This window comes from Pygoscelis adeliae, unplaced genomic scaffold, assembly GCF_000699105.1.
Source record: "Pygoscelis adeliae isolate BGI_AS28 unplaced genomic scaffold, ASM69910v1 Scaffold628, whole genome shotgun sequence".
NCBI classification, from domain to species: domain Eukaryota; kingdom Metazoa; phylum Chordata; class Aves; order Sphenisciformes; family Spheniscidae; genus Pygoscelis; species Pygoscelis adeliae.
The window spans coordinates 514,278-535,023 of NW_008825408.1; the positions used below are offsets into that span (position 1 = coordinate 514,278).

Consider the following 20,746-nt stretch of genomic DNA (forward strand, 5'->3'; position numbering starts at 1 on the left):
CTCCCCCTCTCATCTCTGCTGGCAAGCCCCTCACCCCTGACCCGCACAGCTCCTTGCTGTCCTGCGTGCAAGGGCTGCGACTGATCGTCACGTGCTGCTGTTTCCATTTTGAACACATCATAATCCTATATAGTTCTGGGATGTAATGATACGTTAATCGTGGGCTTAGTCAGGCTGTCCTGGAAACCACTGGAAAAAGCCCTAGCCCAGGCAGCACCTCATTGTGGAAAGAAAAGGGAAGTGGTTTTTTCAGGAATCACTGTTTGCTCAGGACCACAAGAGGAACTAGCCTGAGCTGTGGCAGAAATTTTGGAAGTATTTAGTCTTTCTATCTTGCTGCAGCCCCCTTTAAACACTGGGGTATGTTCACCCTGGGACCAGGCAGACCACCCTCACTATGCTTCCCTTCCCTGAGGCAGGGAAGGAGAGCTGGAGTTTTAGGATGAGTCAAGCAACTAGTATTTCCTTTTACACCTTTTCTTTCATTAAACATGCTGGCTGATGTACTAAAGCATTTAATGAAGGCGTGAATTTGGCAGAGATGTATTAGCTGGTGAGAAATGAATGGTTGTCCAAACAAATGCCACTCGCTAGTCCCACCCTACAACAACTTACAGGCTTCCTCACCTCCACCCTCTTCTTACTCACTCCGATGGTTCAGCCCCATCCCCAAGCCACTCATCCTGTGCCCCTCGCCCCATCCTCTTCACTGATGCTGCTCCCTGAATGCCCTCCATCTTGCTGGAAAGGCAAGTCCTGTTGAGTTTTTTTTAAAACCATTCAGTACTTTCTGGCAGCTTGTGGAGTGGCAGAGCTGGAGCAGGGACAAACTGTGTTACTGGGATCCTGGAAACTGGTGCTGGAACCAATGAGCCCTGAGATCCCCCATGCTGTCTGAAGGGTGGCTTTCAGTTTGGATTCATCTCCCAGCCCTTCTGCCTGGAGGTAGACTTACAGGGAGTAAACTGAATATATCTCTCCCTGTGGAGCAAAGAGGAGATGTCTGTATTGTGCCCCTGTCTGCAAGCTCACACAAACCGTTGCTTTTTGCAGCATTTCTGCTGGTTCTTGTTTTGTAGAGCTGTGTGGTTTCTTCAGGCATGTTAATGCAAATGCTCTGTAGGAGTCACGGATTCATACGAAACAACCCTGAAAGAACAAGCAGCTCCAATACAAAAGGATTTTTGCTGGTTCATCTATGAAACTGAATGCCCAGTTTTTAACTCTGTTTTTCCATTTTTCACCCTTGAGTGACATGATGGATCTTGCTCCGTCTGAGGAAGATGATGACGACAGTGAAACTGTAGCCATTCAGAAAGAGGCAGCAAGAACCCTCACAGTTAAAGGTTTCCATTGGGCGTTCAATTTCATGGTTGAAGTGGCTGAGATTTGTAGAAACAGTAATCTTTTCAGAAAAGCCAGCCTCCGAAAAGCCAGCATCGCCTCCAGCTGACAGTTCTGATGATGCTCCTCCTGTCTGTTCATCCTCTGTACTGTATGTGCAATCTTTTTGCATTTAAATCACATTAATTTCTTAAGTCTCTGCATGCCTCCCCCAGTATTGCATTACATTTTATGAGGAGACTTGTGTCGCTCTGTGTTAGACCCGGTTGCCCCACGTGTGCAGCTAAGAGCACTGAGCAGAGCGGGGCATTAAGCAATCGGCGATGGAACTCCAAAAGCCAGAGCAGTAGCAGATAGCGGGGTATGCCTGGAGGTATGTGACCGACACACCTAACGCATCGGCACTTGGAGGCAAGGATGGTGTTTGCACCAGTGAAGCAGAGCCTTGCAGGCCAGTTGGAGCCAGCTCTGATGGCTTCTGCATCTTCTCAGCAGTGTGGCAGAGGCAGGCGGCTCTAATCCAGGAGCCATGGAGCTGCACTGACCACCCTTAAATTAGCACAATGTCCTCAGTCTTTGAGGGCAGGACAGAGGAGGGATTTGGGGCCTCTGTGTAGTGCTCAGCAAGGACCTACGAGGCATGAGGTGCAGAGCCTGAAGGGCTCAGCTCTGCAAGGTTCTGCATGCCCTTGTTACCTGCAGCATGCTACCTCCTTTCTAAAGCGCAGACACGGCTTGGCAGGCAGCTCTCAGATCGGTGCTGAACCATCCTTTTTTTGCTCAACACTCCTCTGCTGCTACTTACCTAGAGCTTTGCTGCAACTAACAAGTTTTTGCCATGTATATATACATGGAGGTACAAGCATTGATAAGCAATTCCACACCACATCGTAGGTGTCTCACAAAAAGCCATCCTTATCTGCTCTGTGTTAGCTTGACTGGAGTGAAGCATCCATAGGTAATGAAATGTCTGGCCCTCGCCTTCTCCAGGTAACCTTAGCACCTCAAGAAAGAGCTGACTGAATAAACAACCCATATCTTCTGTGTAGCAGCAGATGGTGTCAGTATGGAGAAGGTAAAGAATTTTGACATTTGCAGTCAAAATGGCTGTTGTACTGATGTGCCTAGAGTCATGGTGCTCCCTGTGTGCCTCCCTGCCTTGCACTGCCACGATCCCTGGGCAGGGATCATTGCTGTATGCTGTGTTTGCTGTTGTATATGTAGGATTGAGAAGGATTCATCACACTGTGGACTTGTGCTACTGCAAATGATAAATAAAAAGAATGAACTGGCAAAAATTGTTCAGGTGCAGACTGAACACTTCCAGTTTCTCCACAAGTGGAAACTTCCCCTTGCAAAGGGGTGTTGTCGTGGTTTAACCTCAGTCGGCAACTGAGCACCACACAGCCGCTCTCACACCCTCTCCCCCCTCGGGCCCTGCCTGCTGACATGTTGTTGTGGTTTAACCTGGCAGGCAGCTAAACACCACACAGCTGTTCACTCACTCCCCCCCGCAGTGGGATGGGGGAGAGAATGAGAAAAAGAAAAGTAAAATTCGTGGGTTGAGATAAAGACAGTTTAATAGGACAGAAAAGGAAGGGAAAATAGTAATAATAATGATGATGATGATAGAATATACAAAGCAAGTACCAAGTGATGCAGCTGCTCACCACCCGCCGACCGATGCCCAGCCAGTCCCCGAGCAGCAATCGCTGCCCCCCGGCCAACTCCCCCCAGCTTATATACTGAGCATGACGTCACATGGTATGGAATATCCCTTCGGCCAGTTTGGGTCAGCTGTCCTGATTGTGCCCCCTCCCAGCTCCTTGTGCACCTCCTCGCTGGCAGAGTATGGGAAGCTGAAAATTCCTTGACTTAGTATAAACAATGCTTAGCAACAACTAAAACATCGGTGTGTTATCACATTATTCTCATACTAAATCCAAAACACAGCACTGTGCCAGCTACTAGGAAGAAAATTAACTCTGTCCCAGCTGAAACCAAGACAGGTGTGAGGGCTTTACAAAGAGCTGATCAAAGCCAGCAGAATCTGAAACTGCTCTGCTTGCTGGTTTATGCTCCAGTGTCAATCCCAGCCTACCAGACCCTGAATAGAAGAGGGAGGATCCTTCTACAGTCTTCCAGAATCCAGGAGGGAGAGCCAAGGGATGATATGGCCTGGGGGGGGATGCTCTGGTGTTGGAAGCTGAATAATCCCTGCACTGGCAGTGCCACTGCCAACCTCCCTGCATCTCTGAGACAGGAGGAAGCCAGGAGAGGTGTCCGAAGGGAGAGAGGGGTATCTAGGGCACAAAAAAAGTCACGCATATCCCTAGGGAAGCTGTCAGAATGGCTCCCGGCAGGCGCTGGCTGCATGCTGCCTGTGGTATTGGACCTCAGAGCCTTGTGCTGGGAGCAGGCTGTGGGTGCAGGCAGAGCGGGCATCCATCTGCCGCAGCATCTGTGACAGCCAATGAATCACAGTCCACCCAGGGAGCCTGTGCTGCCACTGAAACCAAATAGTTGGGCAGAGTTGCATGTTGCAGCCAGGGCTCCAGAGAGACAGCTGGGAAATGGCTGTGTGTCAGCTCTCTTGACATTTTGCTGTCAAATGTCAAAGTGTGCCTGTGCAAGCCTTGTCCTCCCACAGCAGCATCTGCATGAACGTGAAGTGTGTGTTGCTCAGCAAGGCTTGTCAGCAGATAGGTGCTGGTGCTGGGAGCCAGCTCCAAGCAGCCATTTCCCAGAGGCAGCGGAGACCCAATGCTTCAGCAGTGAAGTGTGCTGTCATCACGGTCTGTATCCTCAAAATGATGCTTTTCAAGTCGTTGCATTGTGGCAACACTCAAAATATAGCAAGGCCTTATGGGGAGACATGATCTAAGCGTTAAAATCAGCTACAAAGGCAGTAACAAGGGCAGATAGCCACTGGGGGACCAGCTTTTTCCCCATAGTGCTGAGGGGGGGAGACAGGATAAATAGGGGCTCGTGCTGCTACATGTACCGTCAGTGGTGTGCAAGGTCAAAAATGGGGCATGAATACTGCCCCAACTGTTGAAGAGCACTTTCAGGGGGTGTGTGTGCTACGCACAGACTCAGGAGCTGCTTGTAAGACAGAGGAGTCACTGAAAGGGGAGTGAAGGGTGATACCGGCATTAGGGAGACTGGGGGGGGGGTCGGGTCCCACAATAGTCCAGCTGGATGCGGTCTAAGTGGTCCAGGTGACCTCTCTACTTCAGAGCCTAATCCCGGCTGAAACATCCCAGCAGAAGCAGACATGAGGGTGAGTGTGCCCCTCACGTAGGTCTCATGATGATCTCCGGTAGAGTCTACCAGAAGGCTTGTCTGTTTGCTAACACTGCTGTTAGCATTAACTTTTACATCATTGGGTGTTTACTGTAAACACTAGGTCCATTTCCATCTTTGTATTTTTTTTCCTGCCAGCATCATCCTGTGTCTGTGAGAAGCACTACTATGCGTGGGATGAAAGTACTTCTTTTGATCATTTTTTTTAGCATCTTTTAATTGCTATTCTTGTGCCGTGAAGCTGAAAGAACTGAAGTTCCTGATCTTCCTGTGGAGCTGTCTCATTGCTTACACTATTGTTCTAACTTCACTTATCCCACATTTCTCGATTTCCCTCCTGGGCTCCCATGTGCCTTTGCAGCTCTGCTCCAAATTCTTTATTGTCCCATAGTCACAAATGCTGGGGTAAGGTAGGCAAAGACAGATACTGTGGATGCTACTTTCTGGAGTCAGAAGGTCAGTGGTGGCAGCAGACCCAGGGTCCTGGAGTCCGGAGCAGGATCACAGTATGTGGTGTCAGGGTGCTGTGAGCACTGAGGATGCCTGGATGAGATACGGGACGTGGATTGCTGACCAAGGATGTTTGGGCCAGGGTTTTCAGAACAAGTGAAGGATCTATGAGAGCACTAGGTCCTGGCACCATTAAAAGAGCTCAGGACCTGGTGGGGGTTCCTGGATTTTGGAGAAGAACCAGTGTTGCTGCTTTCCTGTTCCAGTCTGTTCCCGCTTTCCAGTCTCAGCCTGGACTTGTGTCTCTCTAACGTTGCAAGGTCTGGCAGTGCTGTTCAGTGTTTAGTTCTTAAAGGAAAGTTCAAGGTACCTGAAGTTCAAGGCAAAGGTATTGAATCCAGTGCGAGAAGATGGACTGCTTTCATCAGAGTGCAGCAATTCATTTCAGACCCTGTGCTGCCTGCATGTTTTTCTGTGAGCGTGCAGTGCCATCCACAGTGAGGTCTTCGTTTGGCGCAAAGCCTGTGCAGCCCTTTGGCTACTTGAGTGAAATCAGTAGCTCACTTTAGATAAGTTTGAGAGGGGTCAGTTGGAAGCACAAGTGTTGTCTCAGGAGTCCACAGGGAGGGGGACATGTTTGTCTTATATTGTAATGCTTTCCCTGAAGAAAGGCAGCTCAGGACCTTGTGCTTGGGACCTTGTGCTGACAAGGACTAGTCTGTTTGGTCCTTGTCAGCACATGAAGTCTTCATTCAAACCGAGGATGCTTTAAATAGTCACTGCCTTTCCTGAGAGGTGACTTCCTTTGTGTTTTTGTCTCTCTTTAGGTATTTGAACTCCCCCATGAGAAGTGTCCTCCTTGCCTCTCATGTGCAGCCCTACCTGTCCATGGGTAGCACCAACTTAACTGATGTCCTGAAGAGCATTCCTCACCATGGATAGTCCACCCAAACTGACTGGTGAGACGCTGATTGTCCATCACATTCCCCTGGTGCATTGCCAGGTCCCTGATAGACAGTGCTGCTCCGTGAGCAAAAGGACCAACCCCTTCTGCCAGCCAGAGCTCAGCATTACACGGACCTCTGCCCTTCCAGACAGAGACCTTTCACAGACTGACTCCTTGGTGTACAGCAGCTTTCTCCAGACCTCTGAAACCTCAGCAGAGGCCTCAGATAACAAAGAAGGCAAAGCGAGGGATTTGATTGTCCCTAGTGTCAGTAAGCGACACAACCCTTTCCTGCTGAGTGAGGGTGAAGACCTCAGCATCTTTGGGGATGACTTGGGTCAAAAATCTTTTCACCTTCACAACTCACTTGTGGCTGGCAAACCTCCCTTTCATCTGCATGAGCTGGCCTTGCCCCCTTTCCACCTCCACGACTCCAACCACATTGTGAAATCCTGGAACATGGCCAGCCGGTCCGGTGTGGTGGATGGGCAAGAGGACAAAATCAGCAGTGACGATGTCCAGAAGAGGAACAATGCAAACCGGTGCCACCAGGCCTCAGAACGCATGGAGCTGGATGAATGCAGTTGCCATCGCGGCAGCTCCTCCAGCTTCTCCTTTGATGGTGGTGACCAGGAGTGGAACCAGAACACGGGTGAATCACTGAGGAATCAGGATGCCCTACACAGCCGGACGTGCAGCTGTTCCAGCTCGGAGCTCCAGCACTGTCGCTGCTACAGTTCATCAAGTCAGTCTGAAGTGATTGACCAACAGATGGGCTATGTCAGTGACTCCTCCTGCAACAGCTCCGATGGGGTGCTGGTGAACTTCAGTGCTCTCTACAACAAAATGAATGGCCATTCCCGATCTAACCTGAATTCAGCCAACCTGTCCTGTGACTCCTCCTTCTGCAGCCACTCAGACACAGGAGCTTTTTACCTGGATTTGCATTCATCACCCACAGAATCCAAGATGTCTTGCGAGTCGCATCACCCAGAGACTTCAGGGAAGGTGTGTGGGTGTCAACACTCCTCCTCCTCACCTGTCCTTGATGCTAACTGCAACTCCTACCACCTCCACTGTGAGCCTTGCGCTTCGGAGAGCTCAGACCTCACTGCCTGCTTCCAGAGCCAAGCACGGCTCGTTGTGGCTACTCAGAATTATTATAAGTTAGTCACGTGTGACTTGTCTTCCCAGTCATCCCCCAGCCCAGTAGGATCTTCCATAACTAGCTGCTCGGAAGACCATACCAAAGGTAGCCCAGCCCAGCCCACTGAATACTATCTTTTTAGAAGGCCTGACCTGAGACAAGAAGAAAGCAATGTGGAGTGCAGTGAAGAGGAGGCAAAGGGAGAAGCCACCCAGAACATGATTGAGGGTCAGGTCTATGTGAATGTGTCACCACCTAACCTCAATACAAGCCGGCAGCGCTCCAGGAGCTATGATCAGAACCTGGACAGGAGTCCCAGCAGCAGACTGGGCTCCTTGGAGCGCATGGTGAGCTGTCCGGTCAAGCTGAGTGAAAGTCCAGCAATACCCATCCAGAGTTCCCCCCCAAAGCGAGTGACATCTTTTGCTGAACTGGCTAAAGGCAGGAAAAAGAACAGCACCTCCCCACCACTCCGATCCAGTGGTGATTCCTCCTTGGAGTTCTCCCCTATCCCCGAAACACAGCGGGATTGCCCAGCCTTCCTTGAAGAAAGAGCTCGCCGCAGCCAGAGTCTTCCACCCATGCCCTTCGTCCATGGCCTGAACCAAAGCTGCGAGGGCTTCTGTTTAAATCATGCTTTTGGGGACAGCCAGGCTTTGTGTTCCACCAAAGACTCGGTCTCCAGTGAGAAGGTCCCCAGGGGGCATGGGGCAGGTGAGCAAGCCTCTGTCTCCCTGCTGATGGAGGCAGATGCCAGCTTCTCAGGTGGCTCTGCCAGTGGCCATGGACAAAGAGATGTTAGAGCCCGAGCAGACGGTAAGGAGCCAAACTAGGCAGAATGTAGAAGTAAAAGGAAAAGCTGCTTTTTGGGAACATGAGGGGAGCAGCAGAGGAACCGGCATGGTGATGGGAGACCAGTGCCTGTGCAGTTTGTTTCCTGGTCTACCACTCCCTGGGACAAAGCCCTGCTGTGCTTATTTCAGACCCAGATCAGTGCCAGTGTCTTGTCCTTGTATTTCTAAAGCCTGTTGAGGTTTTGTGCAAACCTCTCATATCACGTAAGGGAGGATGCGGCATTAGCACTTAGGGTCTGTGCAACTTGTAGGATTGACGTACTCCACCAGTCCATGAGAATCACCTGCCTTTAGCTCCTAAGACAGAGACTTGAAGATGCTCAGCAGAGTCGTGTTCCCAGATGACAAAGGGAAGGGAACCATTGAGGAGTTTTTAGCCTTTCTTCTTTGAAGCCACATGGGGCAGAGGTGGAGAGGGAGGAGGCATAGTCAACAGTCTCCTCTCAATGCAGGGTCAGGGTGCTCACACAGTCTCTGCTGGGACTTACAGCATGAGTCCTCCAGAGATTAGAGGAGCGGCGTGTCTCTGCTGGAATATCCTGGCCATGTCCTCCACACTGCACTGGATTGCAGCAAAGGTTCCTCTGGAGGGTAATTGTCCCAGCTCCCTCTGCAGGAAAGCCTGTAATACATGAGTTGCTTTCTGCCTTGATATTGCTGTTACATGTCCTGGTGAGGAAGCTGTGTGGCAGCCCCGTCTCCAGCATGGCAGGAGACCTAGGTCTGCCCTAGACAGTTCTTGTACCTGCTTCACAGGTAAGAGCCTGTCTAAAATGGGGCTCTGACCAGACTGCTGTGGTAGATAGCCCCTAACATGCCAAGGACCAGACTGTCTCCGTTTAATGCCCTGAAGATTTCTGGCAGGAGATAGGAAGAACATGTCACTCATTGCTGTGGCAGGTGTGGGAGAGATTTTGGCCTTTGGAGCAAAGGGTTTTTTGTGTATTGTCCTGTTTGTTTATTGAGCCTTGAAGGTGCACTCGGTGTGGGATGGCAGGGAAGGCAGACCTCTGCTGGGAGGAGGCAGCATTGGAGCAGCCCTCTTTGTTTGCAGAGGGAGTGCTTGGAAGGACCAAGAGCTGCTCGGGGAGGAGGGGTCAGACAGGAGCTCTCAGGACAATAGATCCCAGCAGTTCCTGCACCCCCTGCTGCGGTCCCTTCCTCTGCACTGTGACAGCAAGGCAGACATTAGTGCTGTGTGGAAAGCTCCTGCCTGTGGCTGGAGATAGAGGCAGAGCTGCCTCGCACCAGCTGAGAGCAGCATGCAAACCTAGAGGGTCTGAGAAGGGACTAGAGGGAAAGCAAGCCCTGCTAAAGGCTAGCTATAGGGACAGAAGAGGCCTGGAACACCCCACAGGCAGCAGGTAACACCAGGGCTCTGCTTGGGACGGGTCCTTTGTCCCAGGATTTGCTGTGGGCTGGAGGAGTCAGGGGGAGACAAGGCAGAAGGTGCCACGCTGTGCTGCGATGCGGCATGGCTGGTGATCAGGGATCCCAGTCAGCCCCGTGTGTGCACCCAGTGCTGTGTGTGTTGTGCACTGTGTGCACAGCGTGTCACGCTTCAGCTGTGTCCCTCGGGATATTGTGGCCCCACCAGGAGCTGCAGGCACGCATAGGAGATCAGCCCAGCACACTCCCTTAGGGCATCCCTGTCGGTCATTTGATGGAGCAGACCTGCGTTTTCCAGGGATGGAAGCTCTCCTAATTCTGCTGTGGTCCTGATTTGGTTGGGAATGTCCTGCTTGGATCTGGTACAGGCAGGAGGAAGAAGGAATCTGTGTGCTCGGGGGGAGAACAGTTATAGGAGAAAGAGGAGGGAGGGAGAAGGGGAAGCAAGCAGCCTTTCCAGCAGCACTGAGTGTGATGTGGGATGCAGAGCTGCGGTGCTATTCCTTGTAATGCTTGTGCTCAGCGGGGTGAGTTCTCAGCACATGTGGGAGGGGACAGTCCTTCAGGATAAGAAATCTTGCTGTACCACAGTGCACTGGGCCATGTCTTTGTGGTACTGCCTCGGGTGGAGGCAGGTCAAGGGCAGGCGCTTGGGGCCATGACTTGTGCTGTCCTGGGTGCAAGGGATGGGGAAGAGATGGGAAGCTGGTGACCCTACCAGGAGAGGGAAGCTCCCAGTGCAGTGCCCTACACATCCAGAGAGCTGTCAACAGCTGGAAACTCTGCATTTGGGCCACGTCTTTACCCTGCTAGCTCATGATGTGTGTAACTGGTTCAGACTTGAACCACTCCGTGTGTGTCACTGGCCTCTAGCTCATCCTCTTCCTCCCACAGCTGAGAGCACATTCCCTTTTGTCTGCGATCTGCCAGGCTGATGATGACTGTCCCTCTGCCCATCCTCACGCTCTGTCCCCCTTTCTCTCCCCGAAGGTGGTGGCACAGACAGCAAGCCTGTGGTACGCTACAGCAAGGACCAGCGTCCCACAACTCTGCCCATCCAGCCCTTTGTTTTCCAGCACCATTTCAGCAAACCATCCAAGGCCCGTGCTCTGCACAGCCATTTTGCCTCCAGCCTTTCCCAACTCTACAGCTTGTCCAGCAACCGGCCTGCCAGCCAGCAGATCTCCAATTCCCAGTCCTCAGCCTCGGCCACCTCGGCAGAGCAGTCGGCGGGGGTGGGGAGCCAAGCCCACAGCACACTCCTGACCCAGCGCTCAGTGGATGGAGCTGCCTCCCGCAATGATGGCTGCATTAAGAAGCCTGCCCCTGAGACAACCCGGCCATCCCCCCTGGGGAGTTACTCTCCTGTGCGATGCAACGTGCCTTTCTTTCAAAGCGTGGACTCCTCTTCCTCGCCCACAACGGAGAGGGCTGGAGAGAGCCAGCCCCCCAGGAGCAGGTCCTGCCCCATCTCCGCCAGCCTGCTTTCCACGAGGTCTTCCCCTGCTGTCAGTGCCATGCAGCCCTCCCAAGCCACCAAAGCTGATGCCCTGAGGCAAAAGGAGAACCCCAAGCCAATTCCCAAGAAGGAGGCACCACTGGAGCCGAGCCCACTGCTCTCCGAGTACCGACTCCACAGTGGGTCCCTCCCACCCCTCTCAGTGGGCAGTGTGCCCGTGAGCAGAGTGGGGGGCCGTGCAGATCCCCACTGGAGAAGTGGCAGTGAGACCAGCAGCTCTGGTCCCCTGAGCAGCATGGGAATACGGCCCCTCAATGGTAGGTACCCATCCGTCAGGATGTGCTTGTCTGGAACATCTCAGCTCCCTACGGCTATGGCTGCTCCCTATAGTACCACCCTCTTATAGCCACAGCCTGGGGCAAAATTGCATCTGGATGCTGCAGCACCCAGCAGCCCCTACCATCACTCTGCCTGCAAAAGAAAGTCCTACACTAAGAGCATGACCCTCCAGTCCCAACTCCTACACTGTCTCCGGAGAGGGCAGCGTGGGGCTGCTGATCTTACAGCACCCCACGCCAGGTGCTTGCACCCCAAACCTGCTCCCTCTATGCCTGCAGCCACGAGGCCACCCAGGCTCCTGCCCTGCTCTGCCAGGCTGTGGCCTCCGCCTCCCTCCATGTATGTGTGCTAACGTCCTGAAACGCTGCTGGACTTTTAACTAATGTGCCGTCTCTCTTTCTCTGTCCTTCCTCTTTCTCATCTTCTCTCTCCCCGTTTCCCCTCCATATCCTCCCATCTGCTCGTGTCCTCCCGTCTGGTGCTCACTGCCTGTGGCGTCCTAGCGAACCACCTCTCCCCCCAAGCGCTGAAGTGGCGGGAGTACAGGCGGAGGAACCCCCTGGGTCTGGACCGCGTTTCAGGGCTGCCCGGCTTAGCAGGCAGCCTAGACAGGAGGCAGCAAGAGCCTCGGCTGAACCGGGGGAACCCCATCTTTGAGCTCCCTGGCACTCTCAACAGCAGCCATTTCCACTGCAAGCTGAACGGTGCGCACCACCTTTCTGCTGGGGGTGGGTCTTGGGAGGTGACCTTGGGGCTCAGGTTCAGTATCCCTTGAGGCTCAGGTTCAATATCCTTTGGGGATTGGGTTCAGCCTGGCCTCACCACTGCTCTGCCTGCTCTGAGAAGGAGGGATGATGCATCTGCTCGCAGTGGGGCTGAGGGGTACAAGGGGAAGGTGAAAATTGCCCCACAGATGGGTGCAATCTGTGTGGAGCCTCCCTTCTCTATAAGCTGAGAGCAGTCCAGGTCTGGGCTGGATTGAAGGGGAAAGTGAAAGACCCAAGAGCCTGCTCAGACCTCAGCAAGTGCTCCTGGACTGTGTCCAGCTTGTCATTCGTGTCTCGTTCGGGAGTTGTAGTCCTTGAAGATCTCGTGTCTGTGCCCCACAGTGTCTGCCCATCTGCCCCAACCCCAGCAGCATGCTAGGTGCTGGGCTGTAGCTCTCATGGTGCTGCTGGCAACACTGTAGGGCTCCATGGGGCTCTGTCTTCTCCATGCGCTGCCCTTAAGGTCTTCCCCGTCCTGCAAAACCTGTGCAGGAAGGGCTGAGAGGGGCAGGCTGCTTTTGGCTGAACCTTTGAGAGTCCTCTGGGAGGAGCAGAGGGGTCTGTCTGTGGGAGCGAGAGCATTCTTGAGGCCAGCCCCAAGTCATGGAGGGAATTCCCCAAAGCTCTACACCTCGCTCTGCCAACCCAGTTTCTCCATACCTCCTTCATGGGAAGATGCCTAGTGTAACAGAGCTGGGGAGTCAACGAGATGGAAATAGAGCACATGAGAGAGCTCCTGCAGAAGTCACCCCTTCAAAATAGAGACCATTCCTGGGGACAGGCATGTAGTTTGTTGCCTGTGCATGCCTGTGTGTGACAAGCAGGAATTCTCTCTGTGCTCTACTTTTGACCCCCCCTTGCTGGGGCTATCTGCACAGCTGCCCTGAGAGTCTGGTGCAGAGAGGTTTCTCTTAGCACCAACCCATGAGTGTGAACCCCCCACAGCATCTTCCAGTGCCCATGGGCCCCCAGTCAAGCTGGAGCTAGATGTTGGGTTGACTGTGGGGTTGAACTGTACAGGCCCACATTGCGAACCATTGCTGGGAGAGTAACAGGCCTGTAGCCTTGCTGTCCCAGCCTTGGTGTGAAGACTCCTGCTGGTGCAGGTTGCATCTGGGAAAAGCAAACAATGTGGGATAGGCTTTTGTATGAGGGCTTGGGGCTGATCCTTCTCCCCCCTGTCTTGGCCCTGCAGGACAGTCTATGAGGCAACTCCAGCTTACCTACACTGACTTCTTCCCTGACTACTTCTCACTAGCAGAGAAACCCCCCGCTGAGTTCTGCCTCTCCCCAGATGGCAACACAGAGTCCATCTCCATCGACTTGCTGCAGAAGAAGGGTGAGTCCGTGCATCTCTCGTGGATGAGAGTATGGCATCACACAGCATAAGGTGAACAGTGCTTCTCTCTGTCTCATGTCATCTCTGTAGACATAATGGTTTCTTTCCCTGCCCTTCTCTACTGTAGCATCATAACTACGTGTCCCCCTGGACTGATGGCTGTTTCCATGGCAGGTTCTTGTGTTCTCTGCACCATGCAATGTGCCACGGAGTATGTTTGAGCTGTTTGTTCCAGGAAGTATGATTAGAAAGGATCTTAGTGTCCGCAAGAAAGGGCAGAGAGTGCAGGCAGGCACAGGAGTATGACCCTAAGGCAGGATAGGCTGCCACCCCTGCCTCAGTATACAAGGGCAGACCTGTGAATCCATTTCATGTTGCAGATGTGCTAGCCTGAGATTTTGTAATTTAGGTAAAAGGCCTGTTGGGTCCTACATGGTAAAGTGTTTATGTAAAAGGGTGGGAGAAAGGCTTCCAAAGCAGGACAAGATACGGCTGTGATGAGATCCATGCTAGAGGCAGGCTTCAGGACGGGTTGTTGACAGCTGCCTCGGTATCATGTCAGAGGCAAGGGATGTGAGAAAGGTTCCCATGCCTTTGCCAGCTATGTGTTGGTGATTACCAGATAGCAGCCTTCCCCTCTACGCCACTTCTCTTCTTGCATCATACTGATAAATATGTCAGATTACTCACCACTGGCTTGTTACTGAAGGTCATTACATAGCTTGCCAAATGCATGGCTTTTGCCCTGCCACCCTGTAGGATCAAAGCAGCAAAACACTCCTTGCCTCAGACTCCATCTCTGCTCCCTCAAGGGATGGTGCACGGAGGTTGTGTTCCATGTCCCTTGGGAACATTGACAGGGTGTCTTATGCTTCAGCCACTTCTAAAGGTTGTCCTGCTGTCAGGCTGATACATGAGTGTTGGAACCAGCAGGGACAGATTTGGTGAGGAGTTAGGGAGGACTCTGCATGTTTTTGGCAGAGAGGACACACGCGCTGACATAGGCTTCTTCATGAAGTGTTTGGTCAGGGTCTGTCCTAGAAGCCCCTCAGGCAGCTCTCTGACTCATTCTTTCCCTCTAGGTCTGGTGAAGGCAATCAACACTGCTGTTGACCTGATTGTGGCTCACTTTGGAACCAGCAGGGATCCAGGGGTGAAGGTACGTCTTGCTTTCAGCATGGCTTCTCAACATCATGCGTGACATGGAGAGGAAGGAGAAAGATTGCCTCTTTATTCTCTTCCAGTCAAAAACTACAGAGTATCCAATGAAGGTAGTAGTACCAAGAACAAACCAAACAAAGGCGATGGTATGCCATGCAGCAGATAGTAAATCTGTGAAATTCTTGCTGCATAATGCTGGGGGTGCTAAAAGAGTACGTGGATTTAAGGGAAGGTCAGAAAAACACAGGGAAGGGAAATTCATTGAGGTCTACTAAACACATAGGAATAATGTCCAGCTTAGATAGTCTCTGAGTTGAAAGTAGTTGTTGGCTGTGAGAGTATTAAGGGCAAGTATTATATATGTTTGCTCCGGTTTGACTCTTTCTGATGTACTTACTCATGGCTCTTTGTAAGAGAGAATACCCGGCCAGCTGGACTTCTGGTCTGATGCAGTACACCAGCTCTTTTTTCTCATACAGTGGAGAGTTGTGTCTCCCTCCTCCACACGCCCCGTGATTCTGTTCTGGCACTGGTGCCAGGACACAGTGCAGTGTCCCCAGTCCCTCGATGTGTCACAGTGCTCCATAATGATAAAAAAGTGCATCAGTCATTGCCCATCTGGGGCAGGCGGGCTTCCCCTATAGCTGTTGCCACGAACCCACTAGCTTCAGAGTGCATCTAGGTTGCCCATGGGGCTGGCTGTCCTTCGCCTGTGCTCCCCTCATCTCCCATTTCTGGAATAATGGAGAAGCAGAGCAATCTTGCTTCTGTTTGTACCAGCCAGTGTTTGCAGTCCTGTGACACTCAGCATGTTTGTGGTGCCTCCTCTCAAAAGCTGAATGCTCTGCTTCAGTCAGGGGACTCTGGGGCAGCAATGTGACACTATTTGGACGTGACAACTGCTGTGCAGTGCCATCCCCAAGGAGAAACCTGACTGGGACAGATTCCAAGCCCATTCAATCTTATCTCAGATCCCAGAGTAGTTTGCCCCTAATTACAATCGTTGCTGATGCAGAGATTGCTGTGCAGCGTAACCAGAGCTGTTGGGATTCCCACAGCTTTTTAAGGCTTCACTGTGAATTTCTTATTCTTGCAATGTTGGTTTGGGGAATAATAGCAACATTCCCCCATTACCTTACTTGCCAGAGAGTGCTGTGGTTTTGACCTGGCGTTTCGTTATACATCAGTGTGCCACGGGCTGAGCATTCACCTGTCAAAAGGCATCACCCATCCCTGATGCTCCCACGCTCAGTGGATCTGGGGGGATTATTCCTGACCCAGAAGTTCAGTCTCAGTTCAGGGCCTTTGTGGATCCATGCCAGCTGGCCAATATAATTCCAGCTCAGCTGGTAAAATCTGTGCCCTGAACACAACTGCCTGGGACCACCAACATGACGTGTAAGGCCTGGGGCTGACCCCTTTGGGTGGACCCCTCAGCAGCTCAAGGACTACATGCAGCAGAATATGTCCCTGCTCTGCTGATGCTGGGCTCTTATGTGCTTCCTCACTTCAACCTGAGCGCTGTCCATCCATTTTGCCCTCACCCTGTTTATTTATAGTAATCCCTAGGAATTATAGCTTGGCATGTCACTGAGTTAAGTGTTCCTTAACCCCTCGGTGCTGTTAGTTCCTCTGTGGCTTGCTGCCTCCTGCTTCAAAAATAGCAACAAGAAAAGCTACAGCAGCAGAAAAATCCCCTACTCTTTTCTTCCTCCAGCAGGACAGCCTTGTTATACCTGTAGGGAGAACAAGGTATCCCTTCTGACCGGGATATCCTTTTCCCCAGCTGGGTTTTTCTCTTCCTAAGCTGTGGCCTGATCCCAGCCTGGGGCAGACCTTGCAGGGAGCAACCCATAACTGGTGTATGAGGCAGCAGGGGTGAAAGGGAAGAGTCTGCCTGTTCAAGAAGCTGCTGAGCATCATCATAGCCTGGACATTGCCTGCTGGGCATCTGTAGTAGGCAAGTGAGGCTGGACTGTTCACATGCATCTGTTCCTTGTAGAGCAGTTACCAACCCCTCTCCCTGTTGCCTGTTCTCCCTTAGGCCAAACTTGGGAACAGCTCCGTGAGCCCCAACGTGGGTCATCTCATCCTGAAATACCTGTGCCCTGCTGTCCGGGATGTTCTGAGTGATGGGCTCAAGGCTTACGTCCTGGACATGATCATTGGCCAGAGGAGGAACATCCCCTGGAGCGTGGTGGAGGCATCCACCCAGCTAGGTATGGAGGGTGTGCAGCGATGCTCATTGCTCTGTGGTGTTCCCGTGTTGTGGCTGGGAGGTGCTGTGGAAGGTTGACTATAAGGGTGGGGATGCAGAATAATACCTGTCTCCCTGCATGGAACAGGATGCGCCTTGACCTTCTGTTGCAAGACAGGAGAGCCACTGTTCTGTTCTGCGCAAATATTTGCTGTCATTTCCCCCAAAATTTCCAAATTCTCCTATAACAGGTCCTAGCAATGAAAAAAAGATAAAAACAAAAAGAATGCTCTTTTCCCCCCTCTAAGTTTCCAGGGTGTTTCTAGATCTTTGATTTAGCCCTGCACAGCTACTTTATAACGCAGAGCTGTGCTCTCTCCTGGTCTGTAAGAAAATTTGCGCACACAGCTCACTTGGCTCAAGCATGCCCACAACACCTGCACCCTCTGCTACTACCAGTCTGCACCTTGGATCGTGGCAGTCACTACCATCCAGGATAACTCCTTTCTGAGGTTACGGATGGCAGGGCCACACCGATTTCTGCGTCATGAAGGGCTTATATCCAGGGCTGGGAAGCTTCTAGCCTGTTTGTGGCAAATCTCCAGCTCTGGGATTATCTCCGTGATTGCAGACACCCCAAATTACAACCACCCACCACAATATTCTGTTTACCTGATGATTTTGAGCCAAGGGCTGTGATTGTCCTTGAAGTATGGGAGGCAGGTCCTTGCGGTATTGAAACTCTCCCAAAGTTTTGGACTGGCAGTCTGGGACAGACCACAACCCATCTCCCTTGTGGAGTCTAACTGTTGGGATGGAGTGAGCTCATCTTGGTGTTTGGTGGAGGGGCAATGCACATACAGGCATGGGCACCCAGCCAATGTCTGTTTTTGCCTTGATGCTCCTTCCTGTGGTGCCATTTTGGCTTTGCTGACCACAACTAATCTCAACATTTTGCTTCTCTCCATAGGCCCCTCTACCAAGTTGCTGCACAGCCTCTATAGCAAGATCAGCCAGTACACAGAGCTTACCAACCACACCATGAGGTTCAACGCATTCATCTTTGGCCTCCTCAAGTAAGCAGGCTCCCTGAGCTGGCTGCATGTCCAGGGCTGGCAGCAGGTGCTGGTCCTTGACTGCAGGCAGGCACAGTTGCCAATGAAAAGACTTAAGAAATCTGGGAAGCCTCTCCCCAGCTGTAGGTGAGGGAAGAAAGAAGCTGTGAGCCTCAGGGAACTCCAGAAGGATCAAAACCTACCCTGCCAGGCCAGGACTGAGAAGGGGTGGCTGTAGCCCACTGAAGAACATTGTCAGCTTGTTTTAGCCCCAAAATATTAGATGGGAAGAGTCTGTCTGTCAGGATTCATACAGGGTTAGGCATAGCATATGCATAAATTACTCCTGGAAATCACTGTTTAAATCACTGCTTCCTGGAGCTGCAGTGAATCCCAGTGCATGAGGTTCTGAAGGAGAAATTGCCCTGGTCCACAACTCAAGGCTGGCCCTTCCAGGTTGGATAAGGAGTGTGCAGACTATACTCAGTGTTAAACAGAAGAAGGCAGCAATGTCTCTTTGCTGGTCAGCAAGAGCTCTGGCAGTGGCAAGAGAGTCCCCAAGATCTTCAAACGCTGGGGGACTCCTACAAGCAGGAGCAAGCTCTGCCCTGCTCCCCGCACCCACGGTGGCCCAGTCTCCCCTGCTGGCCCAGGATACCAGCATATTTTGGGCCAGGCCTGCAGCAATGGTCTTACGTTTGTAGATGCCTCTTCCTCATGAGCCCTTCTCAGCAAAGCTAAGCTCTGCCAAGGACATAGGAGCTAAATGGTGAGGAAACTTGCTGGAAACATGGTTGTTAGGGTTATGGTTGCACAATGCCTCATGTAAAGCAAACTGGATGGCTCTGTGGCAGGCTGGGTGGCTGTGGTCAGTGCATGCTGATGGGAGTGAGCCAGTGTCCTTTCACTAGGTCTTGAGGTTCATAGGTTCATGCTGTGTAAATGCCCTTTTCCAGCCACACTTCTTTCTGTAGAACAGCAAGTCTGAAGGGGGTGAAACGATTTTCACTCTTTCTTTCCCTGCTTGTTTTCCCTTCCTGCAGTATCCGGTCCTTGGAGTTCTGGTTCAACCACCTCTACAACCATGAAGGTAAGAGCCTGCAGGCTGTGGGCTGCAGTGGCGGCCAAATTCTGCACAATGTAGAGCACGGGAGGGACATGCGTTTCTCTTGTTGGTCTCTCAGCCTAGGCTACTCACCTCGGTTCTGAGCTGAAGGACTAGACTGTACACAGTCCCAGTGTACCTAGGAACTCCCAGGTGGAAGTCAAAGCTCCATGCAGCTCCCTCCACCTGAGCCTGGCCAGCCACATCCTTCCCAGCTGCAGCTAGTACTCAAGGCTGTCACCTCCAATGCAGATCCCTCAGTCTACCCGCAGGAGACCAGATCTAACCCTCCCCAAATTTCTGTGTTCCCTGCCCAGTGCCTGAGAGCTTTGTACGGCTGGAGATGTGCACACTTAGCTGAAACCCTTCAGGCATGGGAAATGGAAAGGAAAACCTGACAAACAAAAAGCAGATTTACTGGATGTATCTGTTTTTTTCAATCAGAAATGTTTCTAGAGCGTGCAGATAACCCAGCAGCACAACCAAGCTGCCTGATGCCTAGAAGCAGCATGACTAAGTGCAAAGTGCACAGTGAGACAGACGCCCTCAACCGGCTGGATGCCCTGAGAGTGCTGCTGGCTCAGCCTGTTGCCCAGCCCAGGGTCCTATGCACTGCAAGAAGTCCAGCCCAGTATCTTCTGGCAGGTTTGGGGACTGACAGTAGACATTTCCCAGGTCTGCGTGTGCTGTCAGCACGTCTCTCTGGTGCAGACAGGGGACTAGACTTGCCTTTGTACCGAGCAGTGTGGCAAGAGAAAGAAGCATCCTGGTTTTCTGGAGCAGAAGAGGGCCATCTGCTTCAAGCCATCATTAAGATCTGGAAGTGTGAGCAATAGCTAGGGCTGTTAGGATGATGAAGGCTAGGCAAAGGGGTTGGAGATAAGGTGCAAGTCCTGTCTGTGGTGCAAGTTTGTTATCTTACTGGGACCAAACGGCCGCAAATCCTGTTGCCAACTCTCTCCCTGGGAGTGAGACATGACAACAAAGCTGTTGGGGGGGGCACTGTGGATGTGGCCAAATGAAGTGAAGGGTGCATGCTGCAGGTAGAAATGCTAGTCCATTCTCTGTTAGGATCCACAGATCAGCCCAGCCAGGTTCCTGGAAAGACAGTATTCAGCTGTCCCCGATACCTCTTTCTGCAGGGGACTGGTCGTGGCCAAATGTGCAGCTCCTTGTTCATCTCCAGGAGGTGGGGAAGAGAATTTTAACATGTGCCAACCCTTTGATGCTCTTTATTCGCACCCTACTCCCATGGTATTTTGTGGCAGAGGTTGTCCTAGTGGATAGTCTGACAGGCAGGTCCTGGCTGCAGGCATGACTGGAAGCAGGACCTGGGCCAGTTTGCCCGGAGCATCTGGTGCTCCCTTACCCAGTGCTGAGCCTCACATTGCAGCCAGGGCTGTGACCAAAAACCGGTGTCCAACTCCTTTCCCCCTAACTCCAGCAGCTTCCTGGGGGCTTGGCAAAGGAGGCAAGGGCCTCTCCTCTAATTAATGTCTCTTGCCTTACAGATATCACCCTGGCACACTACCAGCCAGTGGGCTTCTTGTGCCTGTCTCACAGCGTGTGCCAGCCTCTTTTCGAGGAGCTCCTGCTCCTGCTCCAGCCTCTCTCCCTGCTGCCCTTCAACCTAGACCTCCTTTTCGAGCACCACCTGATGCAGATGGGGAAAGAGCAGCAGCAGCAAAAGGAGCTGCTGCGTGTGAAGCAGGACCTGCTGCTTTCTGCACACTCCACCCTGCAGCTGATGCGGACGCGGGGCAGCAGTGAGGATCCCGACGGCTGCAGCACCGCCCCTGAAGCATGCAAAGTGGGTGCCAGAGATGGTGACATCTCACCAGGCCACAGCCCCCAGCAAGCTGCAAGTGAGAGGGTCAAAGGGGTGGGG

General features: G+C 52.3%; 1 protein-coding gene across 1 annotated transcript in view; it reads left to right on the top strand.

Annotated features, from left to right (window-relative positions):
* RUSC2 (RUN and SH3 domain containing 2) overlaps positions 1-20,746 on the top strand; it is a 51,456-nt gene that overhangs the window by 27,251 nt on the left and 3,459 nt on the right. The window contains exons 3-12 of the mRNA XM_009330425.1: positions 2,335-2,419; positions 5,928-8,009; positions 10,427-11,212; positions 11,738-11,938; positions 13,197-13,340; positions 14,423-14,499; positions 16,546-16,720; positions 17,669-17,774; positions 18,797-18,843; positions 20,370-20,740. Of these exons, the coding sequence (XP_009328700.1) occupies positions 6,035-8,009; positions 10,427-11,212; positions 11,738-11,938; positions 13,197-13,340; positions 14,423-14,499; positions 16,546-16,720; positions 17,669-17,774; positions 18,797-18,843; positions 20,370-20,740 (3,882 nt within the window). The 5' untranslated portion in view covers positions 2,335-2,419; positions 5,928-6,034. The remainder of the gene's footprint in view (positions 1-2,334; positions 2,420-5,927; positions 8,010-10,426; positions 11,213-11,737; positions 11,939-13,196; positions 13,341-14,422; positions 14,500-16,545; positions 16,721-17,668; positions 17,775-18,796; positions 18,844-20,369; positions 20,741-20,746) is intronic.